The following is a 17,044-nucleotide window of genomic DNA, read 5'->3' as shown; positions in this document are numbered from 1 at the left end:
GTATGGCCAGATCTTCCAGTCTCTTGCAGGCCACATACAGCATTTTGTGTTCTATTCTGGAAGCAGTGCAGATCCCTGGAGGGTTTTTAAGTTAGGGGTTCAAGAGCAGATTTTAATTTTGTAAAGCCACACGCCTATTCTCAGCCTAATTCTCAGCAATACTGCTTGCAAATTGGGGTCTCCTGTATAGGCCTGAGGATTAGATACACCCTAGTATTTGGTGCATCTTATAATCATGAATTGTTAAAAAATATTCTTTTTGAAGTCGGGGAATTATATAGTTCATTTTGGAAAAATGTCAATCAAAAATAATTTGAAAATTTCAGACTCCTGCTCCTGTAAACCCAAGGATTCAATCAGGTTTGACCTACCAGTTTAATTAAATGTTTATAGTGTTACAGGGGATCATATAGTCAGGTAGGATACAGACTTTGTAGAGCTTAGAATTTAGCAAGAGTAATGGGTCAATTGTAGAATATAGTGTGAGAAGAAGAACAGAAGTGGGAGAGTATGTCTAACTTGCTGGTCGTAGTAAGAACGGTGGTTAAGAAAGTGATTCAGGGGTATCCTTTTCTAAGCTTGGAAACAACCTGGGGCAAGGATTGAAATGCTGGTAACTGCCTTGGGTATTATAGACCCAGGGTGGTGAGAGTGAGGACAATCCAAAATGAGGTTAGGATGTGAAGCAGAGAAGTGTATGTTACTGTACTGGCCATCAATTCACAAAGAGCTGGAGAAGGACAATGGCAGGTTGCCTGGAAGGGATATTTGTATACCTTATAAACATAGGGGTAGCATGCCTTAGGGAGAAAAAGAGAAAATGATTGCCTAGATTCTTTCTCCTCTTGTCGCCTGCTGGTCTACTCCAAAGTAGTGAACTCCCTTGCACCTTTAGGTTGTGTCATCTGGTTCCTTACACTGCCAATTGGAATGCTTGATTCTGTGTCCTGCAGTGTGATGTTTCATCCTAGTCCAGATGTGGCAGGAGCCCGAGGGCATGGCATCCCAGCCAAGTGAGTAATTGGCCTCCAATACCAGCACCTTTGGAAGGAATGCGGGTAGTCAGGGGACTCCAGGGAGGCATGTGAGGTTTGTTTCCAATACAATCCTGAAGGACAGACAGGATTCTGCAAGGCAGAAATGAAAGAGGAAGGCATTTTAATATGAGCAATGACATAAAGGAAGAAACATGTGTGCTGCATTTAAGATAAAGCAAGTGACTCGTTGGCTTCAACAGAGATGTGACCATTTCTTAGCCCATATTTTCTTGACTTGCAGTTATTGCTTTTTTTTCCCTTTTAAAATGTACTTCAAATATATAACTAAATGTTTATTCCTTCATTAGTTTTTTTTTTTTTTTTTGTATGAATAAATACATACAGAGGAGGCTGGAAATGGAAGACTCCAAATGTGAAGCTGTCCTTGATTCAGCCAACAGTAGGGGTCACGGACGGTCTTGAGCAGGGAATGGGGTATTGAAGAGTGAGGGGGAAGGGTAATGGGGTTTAAACCACTGCCTATAGTTCATCATTTATTTCTGCTTGATAGCCTCACACAGCCTCCCTTTTAATCTATTGGTGGTAATACATTGGAGCAGTAATAGTAACAACCACCACAACCAAGACTCAGCTTGTTTATCTCCCTACCCTGGTTAGTCTCTAGCTCCTTGCTCTGCTTTATTGTTTTAATAGCATTAAGTTAGCAGTCTATATATATATATATATATATATATATATATATATATATATATATTCATTTTGTTGTTTTCTGCCTGTTTGCCTTACCAGAAAACTTCACAAACTGGAGACTTTGTCTTGAGCAGTTACTGCCAGTGTCTGGCACTGTTCTAAGCGCCTGATGGGGTTCTAATGTAACTCCATTGAACCATATGTGTGCTATGTGTGAACTATTTGGTGCTGATTCTTTGTAATCTGTTGATACTTGCTTTAGTGATTAGTTCATTGTCAGTTTTCGAAAATATTCCATGTGTACCTGTAAGAAAATGCATTTTTAAGTTTTTTGATGAAATATTCAATTTATGTGTATTAGCTGAAGCTAATTATATTTTTCAAATCTATAATTGTTTTACTAAAATCTATATCTTATTAATTTTTTGCCTACTGAATCTATTAATTACTGAGGGAAATATGTTGAACTTTCCACTATGATTGTGGATTTGTCAATTTCTTAAATTTTTATTAATATTAATTTTTCATAATATATCTAGGCTTTATCATAAGTTGCACATAAGTACAGAATTTAAAAATTTTCCCAATAGCGGCACCTGGGTGACTCAGTTGGTTAAGCATCCAACTCTTGATTTTGCTCAGGTCATGATCTCAGGGTCATGAGATTGAGCCCCATATCACACTCTGTGCTGGCTTGGAGTCTGCTTAAGATTCTCTCTCTCCCTCTCCGCCTCCCCCTTGTGGTCTCTTTAAAATAATAAATAAATACAAATTTTCTCAATCAATTATTGGATTTTTTTCAATATGTTGTGATACTCTTTTTGTTTTTTTGAGAGGGAGAAAGAAAGAGAGAGCACCCTTTGTGCACAGGGTGAGGGTAAGGTATATGCAGAGGGAGGGAGAGAGACAGACAGAGAGAGAGAGAGAAAGAATCTTAAGCAGGCTCCATGCCCAGTGTGAAGCCCTGGTTGGGCTTGATCTCAACAACCTTGAGATCATGACCTGAGCCGAAATCAAGAGTCTGTCACTTACCAACTGTGCCACCCAGGTGCCTCTGTAGTGATACTCTTTATCCTTAATTTACCTAATACTGCTTTTTGCCAGCTTTCTTTTGCCTGGAGTAGAGTATCTTTTCAATCCTCTTGCTTTCAACCTATGTCCTTACTTTTTTTTTTTTTTTAAGTGTGTTCTTTATAACAATTCTTTAAAAATAGCTTAGTCTTGTTTCTCTGTGTTTAAATTAATGATTTTAGTCTGTTGTGATTAACAATACATGGAATGTTTCTTCCATTGTATTTTGTGACATACCTTTTTCTCCTTTCCCTGCTTTCTTTTTTGGTTTTTGAGTGAGTAGTGGACAATACATATGAAATAATGGAGAGGTGTTGGGTGATACTGTCTTCTGGAGAGGGTCTAACTTTTTTCTGGGTAGTAGTTATAGTAAGGACAGATCACCTTGAACTAATGGGGGACTGAGTTGGTTTAAGGATGGTTTCAGATTTTGTGAAGGCTTTATATCTAAGATTTATATCTTTATATTTAAGAAGGAGGCCTTGAGGGTTTCCAAGACCCTTCTTCATCTTTGTGAATCTCGTGAAAACTCTGCTTAGTTTTTAAACCTCTTAGCAGCCCCCTTCTCCTCACTGTCTTCCCTTGAACAATGTAGGATTCAGTAAGTGCCTCAAGGGTAAAAGCCAGGCAGAATTTCAGACTTAACTTCTCAGTTGTTCCCTTTCTTACTGGAAGAAATTCCCCTCAAGTCCTGGCTGCCTCTGTGGCCCTGAACTGTAATTTTTGTCTTGTGAACCCAGGAAAAGTGCTGCAAGCTCTAGGCCAGGGCATTCTGGCTTTGTCAACTGCCCTGAGAGGAACACACCATGCAGAATGTTTGGCTTACCTAGCACATTCCCTTCCTTTCCAGGTTCTGGCTCCTCAAGTGCTGACTGCCTTCGTTTGTCTTAGCTGATCTCTGATATCTTGAAAGACCTGCTGCATTTTTGTTTTTGTTTTTTAATTTTACTCAGATTTTACATTGTTCAAATGTTTCAGTGTTCTCTGTACAGCTGTGGAAAGTGTGAAATAAGCTTACTCCATCGTAGTCAGAAGTTGAGGTTTCATTCTTGTGTTTTTAATTTCAATCACATTTTCCCCCTAGAAATTCTATTTGATTGGTTTTCAAATCAGCATCATCTTTTTTTTGGGTAGTACCCTTTTTCTATCTTATATTTCTTAATTCTTTCTTTATAATTTTAATCTCTTAAAATATACTTATTTTATAGTTTGAATCCTTTTAGATTACCTGAAACTCACCGGGGTATAATTTTAATCTATGTTATCTGCTGACTCTTGCTTTGCATTTGCTTCTGCCAGATGCCTCAAGAGGTAGAAGCAGCTGAGAACCAATCTTTATGTTAATTTCTTGGCTTGGGATTTCTGAAGCCATAAAGCTATTGCATATTTGAATCCCAAATGTGAGTGAGCAGAGAGATATGGTTATGGAATAAGAAGAGAGATATTTTTTTTTCCACTCAGAAGTTCAGACCTGTACAGATCAATGTTCTTGTCATTTTGTTTACTTGTGAGTGGATGTTTCTTAGGTCATTCTTTCAGTGAAGATATGAACCACATATGGGATTCTGACATATTTGTGTCTGTATATTCCAATTTTTCACATTACATGGGTTCAAGGTCTTGGCTTTTGTTTCTGTGAGGCCATGAAAGCCAGCCCATTGGCTACTGAGCTCATTACAATCCCCATAGGTTTTATACAAACCCTCAGGGATATACTTCATTTTCTTGTAAGCTCAGCATATGTGAAGATATTTACAGACTTTATTCCACGTTTTTTGGTGTTTTTAGGTAAATGTTTTCAAGTTGTCTAGTGCTTTGTAATTCCAGAAACAAAAGTCTTAACTGACATAATTTATATAGCTGGCTTATACATGTTATCTATTATTAGGTATCATCAACAACATTATTATTTCTACAAATACATAAAACCTGAACATTTGGATTTAATGTATTTAATAATAGGTTATGTGTGTGTATAAATATATATAACATTTTATAGAACATATAGTTACATATATGTTCTATAAAAATATCTTACATAAATATATTTAACATATATATTTATATATGACATATAATATGTAAGAGTATGTATAATAGATTACAAAGTCTTATGATAACTGGTCTGTCAACTGAGTGTATGGTTAGTAGATACAGTACTACGTAGATCATGCTACAGAAGCACAGTAAAATTGAGCCTATTGAAATAGTGTAAACCACATCACTCTTTTCCCAACTACATGTCCTGCTGATTTTGAAACTTTGTTTTTAAAACTCATATTTCCTCAGGGGAACTAGAAAATGCTGTGGATTTGTAGCTTTTAAACCCTGAAAGGTATATCTACGGGAGTGTGTATTTATCACTTCACATGCACCCATATATATTATTTATATTAGAAATAAATTTTTTTTATTTTGCATGAAATTTCATGTTCTTTTTTCCTTTGTGTAGGAGGATACTTCATCGAGACTTGAAATCAAAGAATATATTTCTGAAAAACAATCTTCTTAAAATTGGTAAGATTTTTAAAAATATGTATTCCAGAAACATGGGAGAATATATTCTAGATGTTATCAGTACATCACATTGAAATATATAGTGCCTAGAAGTGTTAGAGTGATCACTGGTTTAACTTCTTAAACTTTTTTTTTACTTGGTTGGGACCAACAAAACCCCATTATTCTGTTTCTGAGTACCTGATATAAACTGAAGTGTGAGACATTTGCTATATACATGATAGATTGAACTAATAATTTTTAAGTTTCTATTCCATGCCAAGCACTGTGCAAGTATTTAGAGTTGTTTTACTAACTTCGTTAATTAGTATAGGTTTCCCCTTATTTAACCCAAGCAATTAGCAGTTATCACTGGTAATGAAATTATTGGTATCATGGATTTGTAAATTTTTAGTTCTTCTTCAGAACTGTACCTCCACTCATAACAGTTACTGGATTGTTCATTCTTCCTGTAAGAAAGGAAGTTTCTCTCTTCTTAAAGAGAGAAAGCCTAAAAGCATACAACTAGTTAGATGTGTAAAGAGAACTTAATGGATTCAAATTTTTATAGGCATGTTCTTGAAAGCTCTCAGGTCTTTTATTTGAAATATTTCCTTTATTGTAATCGAAGAATGAACTCTTCTTGCTTTGAGGAAATTGCAAATCATTATATTCTTAGATTCAGCCCCCCAAAATCATTTTGTTTGTTGTTAGGCAGAACTGAAATAGGTTTTCTTTCAAGTTGCTGGTTCTCCATAATTCCAGAAATAAGAAGCTTTCGCTGATATAATTCACCTTCCTGGCTCAGTCTTCCTTCTCCTATAAGCCTGTTTTTAAAGCTATGCACCAGCATTGTGTAATTTTAAAGATACCATTTTTTTTCTTTCCCTTTAAATGATATGAGTCATTGCATATTAAAATTGTCAAATTAGACAGTTGTTACTTTCCAGGCTGCTTTTCATTGTTTTAAAGTATTAATAAAAACGTATTATTATTTCAAGGGGATTTTGGAGTTTCTCGACTCCTAATGGGATCCTGTGATCTAGCCACCACTTTAGCTGGAACTCCCCATTACATGAGTCCAGAGGCTTTGAAACACCAAGGCTACAACACAAAGTCGGACATCTGGTGAGTGGGCAGTGGGCTGGTCCAGGTGATGTATATATCTGCTGCACTGAGAGGACAATGTGTTTCGTTTGGGGGCTCATTTTCTTGCTACATCCACTCACTTTATCCTTTTGAAGTATGAGTCATTCTTTGACCAGAGTAAAGGAGGGTTTTTTGGATTTGGAACTTGATGATTTCCATTATGCCAATTTCAAAAATTCTCTTTATCTATAGATTACTCTTTTTATTTTTATTTTTTCCTTCTTTAACCACAAGGAAAAGTTCTTAATGTATCACAAACATTAAATGTTGATAGGTTTCTGCTGGCCTGTTAAAGAAAGTATTTGTAATCCTAAACACTGTGCTTTACTTTATTTAAGATCAACTTCCACATCTGTGGGGGAATTTATGGCTTTATTTTTTTTTCTTCTTGATGCTTATAAGAATCTTTACTGCAGATACTAGCTTTTAAGAATAAACTTTAAAAAATTTCTGGGTTTTCAATGATAGATGCATCTGAGATTTCTCCATTTATCTGAGCTCTTGTACCAAAGGAATTTCTCATTCCTTGTCATGGAACCAGTTTAAATCTCAGTGCAGAAGCCATGTGGAAAATTGTATTCTTTTGTTAGCAGTAGATCCTATTTAGGGAAAATCTCTTTTCCTTTGAAGAGGAGTCATATAATTTTCGGCTTGTTAATGGTTGAAAGGACAATCTAGCTGAGAGCCTGTTAATTAAGTAAATAATTATTGTATGCAAATCAACCTAAGTAGTTCTGAGCTTTCAGAGATGAGCAATGTGAAAGATTATGTCAACTTCATTCTTCTAAAGAGGATAAGGGAAAAGTAAGCAGAACAGGAGATAGGCCTTTGGATTTTCATAAGGGTCATTACTCATGTTCTTGTTCTGATGCCTTCCGAGTGGGAGAGAACACTGTCAACACTGTCAACATTAGATCTGGCTATGGCAGATAACCATCCATTCTGTCCCTTCAATTCACTCTTGTGATTATTCATTTCTAGGTTCTTCAGTGTTTTTTTCTTTCTTTCATTGTTAGCCTGTTTCTACCCTGATGGTGTTTAACAATTTGCCTATCATATTTTCTCTAATCATAACCTTCCCCTAACACTTCCCCAAAAACCAAAACTAAAACTAAAATAATACACAAGATCACAAAAAGTATGTTCAGGGGAATGAGTTTCTATAAATTTTGCTTTATTAAGCATCTACTATTTGCCAATGACTAAGTAATAGCCCTTAGGATATAAAATAAAATAAAAAAATAATAATAGGATTCCTGTCCCTGAGGAGGAGGAGTCTTGCTCTTTTTAGAGTGCTTTCTTCAGTTTGAGATCAGTCTTGGGCTTTGGATTGGGCTTTGGATTGGATTTGAGTTCCATATTTACATCTCTTTTTATACTTAATTTTTTTTAATATTATGGCATTTAAAAAAGATTCAGGAGCACCTGTAGCTCAGTTGGTTGAGCATCTGCCTTCAGCTCAGGTCATGATCCTGAGGTCCTGGAATCTAGCCCTGAGTAGGGCTCCCTGCTCTGTGAAGAGTCTGCTTCTCCCTCTCCCTCTGCCCCTACCCCTATGCTCTCTGTCTCTCAGATAAATAAATAAGATCTTCAAAAAAAAAAAATAGATTCAAATATGTAATTTCTTCATGATTAAAATTACATGCTATGCCAGAAAGATTTTACATCATGTCATTTGGATTAAGACTAAATTAATTTATGAAGCCCATCGTTAAGCCTTTTTTATCACATGTAGGAAGAAAGCTGGCTCTTTGGGGCAGGTATCTACATCTGCTTGCCAAATCAGATGTGTCTCCCCAGAAACTTGGGCAACAGTACCCACCGACAGAGGAGTAAATCATATAGTCTTTTTGTCTCAGTTGTGTTTATCATAGTCCTTTAAAAAAAAAAAAAAAGGACTTTTTTTAAAAAAGTACTTTTTAAAAAAACTACTCCCTAGTATTGCATAAAGAATTATAGGAATATTCCCAATATGGGAATTGTAGGACTATCCTAGAGAATATAGGAATTATCAGAAATATCAGAATTATAGGGATATAGAGTAATAGAAATAGTATTGCTATGATGTTTTAGGTTTATAAAAATAATATCTGATTCAGGCAAAACTTAAAAAAATCCAAAACCTCCCAAATATAAAAATACAGGAGAATTTTAATATATTTTGTGTGAGCATACAGTCAGCTCACCTTGCAGAGATTATTAACTATTCAGCAAGTACAAGCCAAGGATTTATCATCATCCTGACCCCAAATAACCACCTTATTATGAATTTAGTAATTACCTTGGTTGTATCTGAATCAAGATGGGCTTATCTAGTAATGAAATTTCTATTGCTGAACCTAAAGTGGAAAGAATAACAGAGAACTATTAATTATAGTGGCAGATACATAAGTGTGATGAGTAATCTTTGGGAGACACTCTTAGAAAAATTAGATTGAATGAGGCTGAGAATTTTTTGTTTTTGAATCTTAGCCTGTAGCATCTGTTTACTGTGGAATATTTTCTTACAATTAAAAACACTTGTGAATAATTGACAGGTGTTTTGTTTTAGCACTAATAGCTGTACATATTATATTTATAATGCTTAATGAAGAATTGGTATAATACTAATTATATTTCATCTGTTAATGTTTGCCCATTGCAACTGTATCCTCTTTCTGCAATCTGTTAAACCTTTTGGGATTCATTTATTTATAGCAATCAAGTACAGATAAGTCTCTCTTAAAAGTGTTTTAGGTTCCAAAAGTTTATAAACACTTATTCAACAAGTTAGAATAATTAAGTGCACTGAGGACAATACTTTGAATACTGCCAATTTATATAAGCAATTGTTGAACAGTTTCCCCCCCCACAGGAAAAATATATGAATTGTGTTCCTAGGCCACCTCTTTAAATTGATTGAAATTATGAATGGTTAGAATTTATTATTTTGGTAGGAGAAACAAATAAAGGATAATACTATTGGAATAATGGTGCTATAATTAAACAGAAAAGAAACAGAATATTTCATTGTTGGTCTTATCTGTCTTGTTGTGACAGGTCAACCAGATGGTTCTCTGATCTTGTGGCCCTATATTCTTCACGTGATTTAAGTGGAGAGAATGGTGTTGGGAGTAATAGAGGTGTCAGAGTATACTCTGAAGGTCTCAGGATTTTGCAAAAACCTGAGATCTGGTCTGGGGCTTGGCTACATAAGGGATACTGCAGGAGTCTGTTCACACTCAGCACTGGAGTCAGACTTTAGTGATGTTGGGCAGAATTGTCAGACTAGGTTTAGCTATAAGTAGAAGAAAATAGAGAGGAACCAGCACCTGCCTGACCTACCATAACTAAGGAAGTATTCACACAGGAGCGCATTCCCAAATTGGACAGGGAAAGGAAGCAGGGTAGAGAACAAGCCTATTTTCCAGTGAAGAATTTAAGAAAAGGAGAAATACAGGCCAACTTGGCAATAGTTTTTATAGCTAATGTGGAACCTGCAAGTAGCTGGGCGCCAACAGCCCCATCTTGGTGAAAGAAGCTGTGGAGCAAGAGAGCCCATTTCTCTCACCTTCCCATGGTCTGAGAAACTCTTGTGTGGATTTAGAACTAAGGTGTCGGTCAGGGTATCTAGGTAGTGAGAACTGCTGTCATTGTCATTATTTTCACTCAACAGAAGCTGAAGTAGGAAAACACTTCAGTCAAGTGCAGGAGATCTGGGTATTAATATCTTTTCTCAATGACTAGCATGAAATGACCAACACAAAATCTGAAAATAATATCTAGCCTGGTGAGTTTTACAAGGTCACAATACCACTGCAGCCACAGAACCAGAATTGCTACTGTCTATGGAGCGCTTACTCTGTGATTGAGAGTTAATGCACTAAGTGCTTCTATACCTATATAAATGTATTTGTTACTACAAAAAAAATCATACTATATATATTTTACAACCTGCTTTTTTTAATTGCAAAAGGAAATATTACACTGCCTTAATAAATATATCTATCATTTAATGTTTGCATTTATTCTCTTTGCAAGTATTCTATACTTGGACACAGTAATTTTTCAACCAGTAATGTTTATTAGACATTGTTTAATGTTTTCTTCAAAGATTTTCTCTTTGTTTTTGTCTCTAAGCATTTTTAGAGCTCAGTGTATCTGGGAGTGGATTTGCACTTATCCTACTTGGAGTTAGTTGAGCTTCTTGGGCATGTAGATTGATACAGTTCATCAAACTTGAAAAGTTTTCAACCATTATTTCTTTGAGTATTTGAGTATTTTTATCTCTTTTCTTTTATCTTTTATCTCTTTTTATCTCTTTTATCTTTTATCTCTTATCTCTTTTCTGCACAATATCTGTCAAGGTATCTTCAAATTCATTGATTCTTCTGCTAGTTAAAGTCTACTGTTAAGCCCCTTTGGTGGATTTCTTATTTCAGTTATACTTTTCAACTCCAGAATTTCCATTTGGTGCTTTTTTATAATTTCTGTCTCTTTATTGATATTCTCCATTTGGTGTGACATTTATATCATATTTTATTTATTTAAACATGGTTTCCTTTAGTTCTTTGAATGTATTTGTAATGCTACTTGGAAGTCTTCATCTGTTAAATCTGACATCTGAGACCTCTCAGGTAGTTGCTGTTTTCTGCTTTTCCCCCCATGTATACATTTTTCCTGTCTCTTTGCATATCTCATAACTGGTAAAAACTGGACATTTTAGATAATATATTATACCCAACTCCAAACATTTATTTTCCTCACTCCCTCCACCTCTCTGAGACCGGGTATCTTTTGCTTTTTTACTCATTTAGTGACATTCCTGGCTATTCTAGTGAAACCTATTTCCCTTCCAGTGTGAAACTTCTAGTGTTGATCCTCAGAGTATAGCCTTAGGCACGTGCACAGTTAGCCTTGGGATGACAGTAGTTTTAGCAAGGCTCTCTGTCCCTTTCCCTGTTCTGTTTAGCTGTTTCTGTTGGTATTACACTCAGTTGTTAGTCTCCACTAATTGCCAGCTCATTGCTTTTATTTTCAACAATGCCCCGAGGCATGAATTGCTCTCTAGTCTCTTCCAATTAAATCGGAGTCTGTTTGCAGATGTAGTTTTTGACGCCAGTCTTTGAGGTTTGAAATTTGCCTATTCTTCGCTATCTCTTTCCCTGATTTTCTCTGATAAGCTAACTTGCCTATGGTTTAGCTTATTGTCCTCACGGAGCTACCAATCTCCTTTTAATTGCTTGCCACCAAATTCTTCATTGTTTCTGAGAGCTGGAGTTTAGGCTTGAATTTCCTACACTCTGTTCCAAATAAAGTTAGTCTCTTTGGAGAGAGCTTCTGAACCCTCTCTTTTTAACCTACCTTTGCCCTGGGCAAAATCTCTGAGCACTGCTCAGGAGCTGGAGGTAGGGACATGGCCCATTTTTCTTAGAGTGACAGTCCTGCTCCTGAGCAGAGTACCAGCCAGGGATAGTAGCCTCTCTCTTTGGCGTGCCTCTCCTGGCATAGAACATCCACCCTGTGAACAAGCTGGGACAAAGGTGATCAGTGATCAGGACCCCAGTATTCTCTGCCCACTGTTCCTGGGGTAGAGCTTCCATTCTACCAGTAGGGACTAGGTAGAGAAAAGGAGCTCTTAATATCTTGGTTACAATCACCTGAAATTTAATCTCTGTAACACATACCTGTGGAGATGAGAAATGCTGGAAGCCTGCCCCTCCTGGAGAGATAACCAAGCCCAGAACAGGTTTCTGGAAGAAGGGAGATCCCCATCTTATTGGCCACACCAGCTCAGAATGAAATTTTTGTCACACAGAGCTGGGGGAGTGCCTCAGTGCCACAAACTCTTGTTTTTACTGAAATTTAGTAGATTTTCTTGAATAAATATTTCTTCATTTACTTTATGCCCTTAAGATGATTTTTAGTGACTTCAAGTTGTTGGGGGTCTTTGGTAATTTTCACCAGTCATAGTTGTTTTACTAGGAAGCGGGTCTGCTGAGCTCCTCATGATGCCATTTTGGAACTGTTCTCTCCGAGGCCTTACTGCTGGAATTAGAGATTTTTATTTATTTTTTTCCTCTGTTAAACAGTGGGAACACAACAGCCTGGAACAGGGAGAGTTTGGTGGAGACTAAAGAAGGGAGATAGTGAGGCCTTCTATTAATTTCCTGCATTCCACTATTTCTGATGCTCTGCCCATCTTAAAAGAACGTATGGAAACTATCAGAGATGATTAAAGCAGTTGGAGCACAGCCATTCAACCACACTATGATCTCCCTGTTCTCCTCTCTCCCATTGGTGTTGCTCCCATCTTCAGTTCTCCATTGGCCAAATTCTTATAGTGTAGGGGGCATGGGACCACCATAGCAGAGGGAAAGCTGATGATCTTCTTTCAAAGTTTGTGCTCAATAGTGGAAGAAAGTAATTAGACTGGTATAAACAGTACAAAATTCACCCAAACTTTGTTTCTAAAATTTTGGGGTCTTTCCCCAGATATGATAGTATATTGGCATGATATGATGGAAAGAATGCATTCACCTTTGCTTTCAAATATTCTTTTGAAAATTCAGTTCCCCAGACACATTAGCCACATTTCGAGTGCTCAGTAGCCTCATGTGACTATTGGTCATTGTATACAGAAATATAGAATATTTCTGACATTGCAGAAAATTCTGTTGGATGGTCCTGAGGTATTCTTCTGCAGACCCTTTAGGCATTATCCTGTGATTTTTCTTGAATTCTAGCAGCTTTTGGATTGAGCAGATCCTCTAACCATTTCTGCTGCTGTTCTTTATACCCACCGTGTTTTCAGTAAGTATTTTTTGACTATTTTGAAGTTACTCTGTTTTGTGATCCTTCAGTCCCTCCATTGATTCCCTCTGCTGCTTCTCAGTATCCCTGCTGATACTGTGCAGGCCATACAGCAACTGTGGCTTGTCTTCACTTCCTTGTACTGTGAGGTGTGCAGGGACACCTCACTACCTAACTTTGTTGAAAACGTTGCCCATGGTTTTTGGTTTTGGTTTCGAGCTTCTCTGTTTTACATGGGAATTTAAGGAAGATCCAGAAACTGTGCTTCTGATGTAGCTACCCCTTTTCCCCAAATATTCAGAATAAAAATTTTAACAAAATTTCTGCATGATTTGTATGCATATTAAAGCTCAGTGAGAACCGATAGAGGTTCTGGGACATGATAGGCCCTTATAAAATGGTTGCCATATAATATTGCTTCTGCAGTATGAGTTCAAGCCCTCTAGTGTCTTTCATTCTATTTAGATAAAGTTTATATTGATATTCAACTCCACCTCAGTACAGACTTATATTTAGGTTACCATACACTGAAGCAAAACCCACTATTCTTTTTCTACATTTCTGTTACTATTTATTCAATTGCTTAAGTTATGTGTACTCTTTTCTAGATGGATATCAGGATGATCCTCAATTATGTAAAATAAAAATATTATCTAGAAGATCAGAAAAACTGCCCCAACCCACTGGAGCCATGCATTGCTGTGGGTTAGGCTTCTCTTGGGCAGAGTTTGGGCAGATTACAAAGGGTAAATTTAGTTACCTTGAGACAAGACAAAGTCTGAGTTACATCTTCAGTTCCTTATCGACCTGTGCTTCAGAAATCCTTTGGGTAGTTCCGGTCAGCTTGGACAGATGGCAAGTTTATGGAGTTCAGGTGTAATTTGCTTCACATGCACCTGATCCCAGCCTTCCCTTTCACTGCTGAATTCCCTCCCTTAGGGATTTATTTGCTTACTTCTTCACAGTTGGCTGTATTCTGGGAAAATGAAAGGAATGCAAATCATAGACTTCTAAGCAAAATGTACCTCTCCTTTTTTTTTTTTTCAACTTATCCCCCTTAAAGTCCCCCCAACCACCTCCCCACTTTCACATCACCAGATTTAAGATCTGGGAGTCAAGTAAGAGAAAAATACTCAAAAAAGAATGGAATTGATGAGTTCAAGTTTATGTAATTATTCCCATATAGAAATGTTTGGTTGGAAATTGGAAAAAATTAAAACCATGGGTACACAGATGTGTAGTTACTAGAATAAAATTATATATAATAGATAGATTTTAACTTGTAATAGGATAATAAAAAATCTTTTACCTGAAGTGACAGGTGGTATCTCTAATCAGATTATACCCATTCCAGGTGGGTGCACAAGGACAAGAACTGGTTCCTTTCTATAAATCATTGGCTGATAAATGAAGTCTTTTCCATGTGCTCAAGTGCAAGTAAATCTTACTAGATAAAAATGAGACAGGTAAATGGAAAGCAGTATGCCTTCAGTGAAGCCGAGAGGATTTCCAAAAAAGAGAATGGTCTTGTATCAAAAGTGATTACTGAGTTAGCCCCTGCATCTAATTGTTCTATACTCCTTTAGCCAGATAACTTCACATCTTTTTATAACTTTAATACATCCATCACATGTGGCTTTGGTGGGGTTATGTCTCCATAAAAGCAGGATTTTACTTTGTGATCAACTCTTTGTACTTAATAGACCACTAACCCCCTTTCTATGCCAAGCAACAGAAAAAAATGGCCAAACTTGCCAACCTTCCTTTTGCCACAGAGGTTCTCATTGTTTTTATGCTCTATATTTGCCATGGTCTGATGTCTTGCATGGCTTGTCTTAGGTCCCAGGGATCTTTGGAGGTGGCTTATGGTTCTGGATAGGACCCAAAGTAAGCTTGGAAAGTCAGCCCCTGCCTGAAGGTCTTCTATCAGGATTAGACATTTCCAATTCAAAAGAGTCCTTAATCAGAAATGCTCTGATTTATTCAGCACTTGAGAGGCAGGATGGCATGCAGTTTAAGTCTCTAGAACCAGACAACCTGTGTTGCAATCCCAGCTCCCCCAACTACTCAATATGGAACCTTAACAACTGACCTAATCTTAATGGTTTCCTCATCTGAAGAATGGTCTGCTTCATTAAGATTGTTATGAGAATAGAATGATTAAATAAGTTAATATATGTAAGAAATATAGAATAGGGCCTAGCTTATAGTAAACACCATTAAAATTTCAGCTAGTATTTTCCTTATTACCATTATTATGATCATTTGTATTATTGGTGGAGATAATAGTCTGCTTCCGGGACATCTCAAAAGGTCCTATGTCAAGAATTGTTGCTCTCATTCAACCCTTCCAACCTGTCAGAGCCAGGAGAGATTGTCTGGCTTTGTTCTGCTTTTAACCCAAACCCTAAAGAAGACTCAGCCCACAGGAGCTGAGTTAAGTCCTCAGAAGACAGTGTGTGGGTGCTGAGGGACTGATAAGCCTTTCTACTCCTTGGACCTGAGTTTCGTTCCTTTTTTCGGTGTTCAAATTATTGCATGTATGTTAGATTATATAGCAGGGTATTGTCAATGTAAATTTTTTAGAAAACATTTTTTAAAAATACTGAATGAAAACAGTACCAACACCAAACAAGCTGATCTAACTAACATGTCACATTTCTGGGCAAATTACTTTCTTTCTCTGAGCTTTGGTTTTCTCACTGATGCAATGAGAGTTAAGAATTAGCAAATCTTGTAGACCTTGTGGCTCTACTATTTTAAACATTCTCAAGGTTCAAATTAGACCCTTTTTTGGGGAAAATAAGTTAAGTATATTGGGGCATTTTACAGCACACAAATACTTTACATGTATCCACACAAATAAAAGTATTTGGTTTAGTTGGATGATTAAATTTTACTATTAATGAATAGCCCTTCCTTCTCTTTTTGTTAAGAAAACCTTTTTCGTAGTATAACAAGTACTGACTTGATAGCATCTTTTTCATTTTCACCATTCTTATGAGTGTATAGTGGTACTTACTGTTGTTTTCATTTGCATTTCTCTGATGACCAATACTGTCAAACGTCTCATGATTTGGGGCCATTTAGTGTCTCTTCAAGTCTTTCGCCCACTTTTCTATTGGATTCTCTCCTTTTTCTTATTAATTAGTAGGAGTTCTAATTAATTAATTTTTTTACATGCTCTGGATACCAGTCTTTGATGGATATTTGAATTGCAAATTTCTTCTCCTTCTCTATGTCTTCCTTTTCACCCTCTTAGTGATGTGTTTTCTTTCATGAATAGAAATTCATAACTTGGATGGTGTTCGTTTTATCAGTCCATAACCTTACTGGTAGTGTTCTTAACATTTTGTTTAGGAAGTCTTTGCCTACCCCAAGATCAGGAAGATATTCTCCTGTTTTTATTTAAAAGCTTGATGTTATTTTTCATTGAAATGGGTGATTTTTGTGCATGTGTATGGTGTGAAATAGGAGTCCACATACTTTATTTTCCATATGGGTATTCAATTGGCCCAGCACAATTTGTTGAAAAGATCTTTTTTTTTCCTCTATCATAGTACAGTTTGTCTTTGCATTAATCAAATGATTGAATATGTATGGATCTGTTTTTGAGTTCTGTGTTTTGTTCCATTGGTCTGTTTTTTCTTCTTTGCTGATACCACATTTTCATAATTAATGCAAGTTTATAATGAATCATGCTATTTGTTAATACAAAATCTCCAAATTTGTTCTTAACTATCATGGCTATCTTTGTCCCTTTGCATTTGAGTCTATAGATCATTTTGGGAAAAATTGTCATCTTCATTATGTTGACTCTTTCAATCAGTTACGTGGATCTCTCCCTC

General features: G+C 36.5%; 1 protein-coding gene across 6 annotated transcripts in view; it reads left to right on the top strand.

Annotated features, from left to right (window-relative positions):
* Window positions 1-17,044, top strand: part of NEK11 (NIMA related kinase 11) — a 241,161-nt gene that overhangs the window by 72,197 nt on the left and 151,920 nt on the right. For all 6 annotated transcript variants that reach the window (XM_032869712.1, XM_032869713.1, XM_032869714.1 and 3 more), the window contains 2 exons: window positions 5,212-5,276; window positions 6,257-6,383. In XM_032869712.1, the coding sequence (XP_032725603.1) occupies window positions 5,212-5,276; window positions 6,257-6,383 (192 nt within the window). The remainder of the gene's footprint in view (window positions 1-5,211; window positions 5,277-6,256; window positions 6,384-17,044) is intronic.

This window comes from Lontra canadensis, unplaced genomic scaffold, assembly GCF_010015895.1.
Source record: "Lontra canadensis isolate GAN:19392208 unplaced genomic scaffold, GSC_riverotter_1.0 scaffold38, whole genome shotgun sequence".
Taxonomy (NCBI): domain Eukaryota; kingdom Metazoa; phylum Chordata; class Mammalia; order Carnivora; family Mustelidae; genus Lontra; species Lontra canadensis.
The sequence above is the reverse complement of the archived record's forward strand: the minus strand, read 5'-3'. Positions and strand labels throughout refer to the sequence as shown.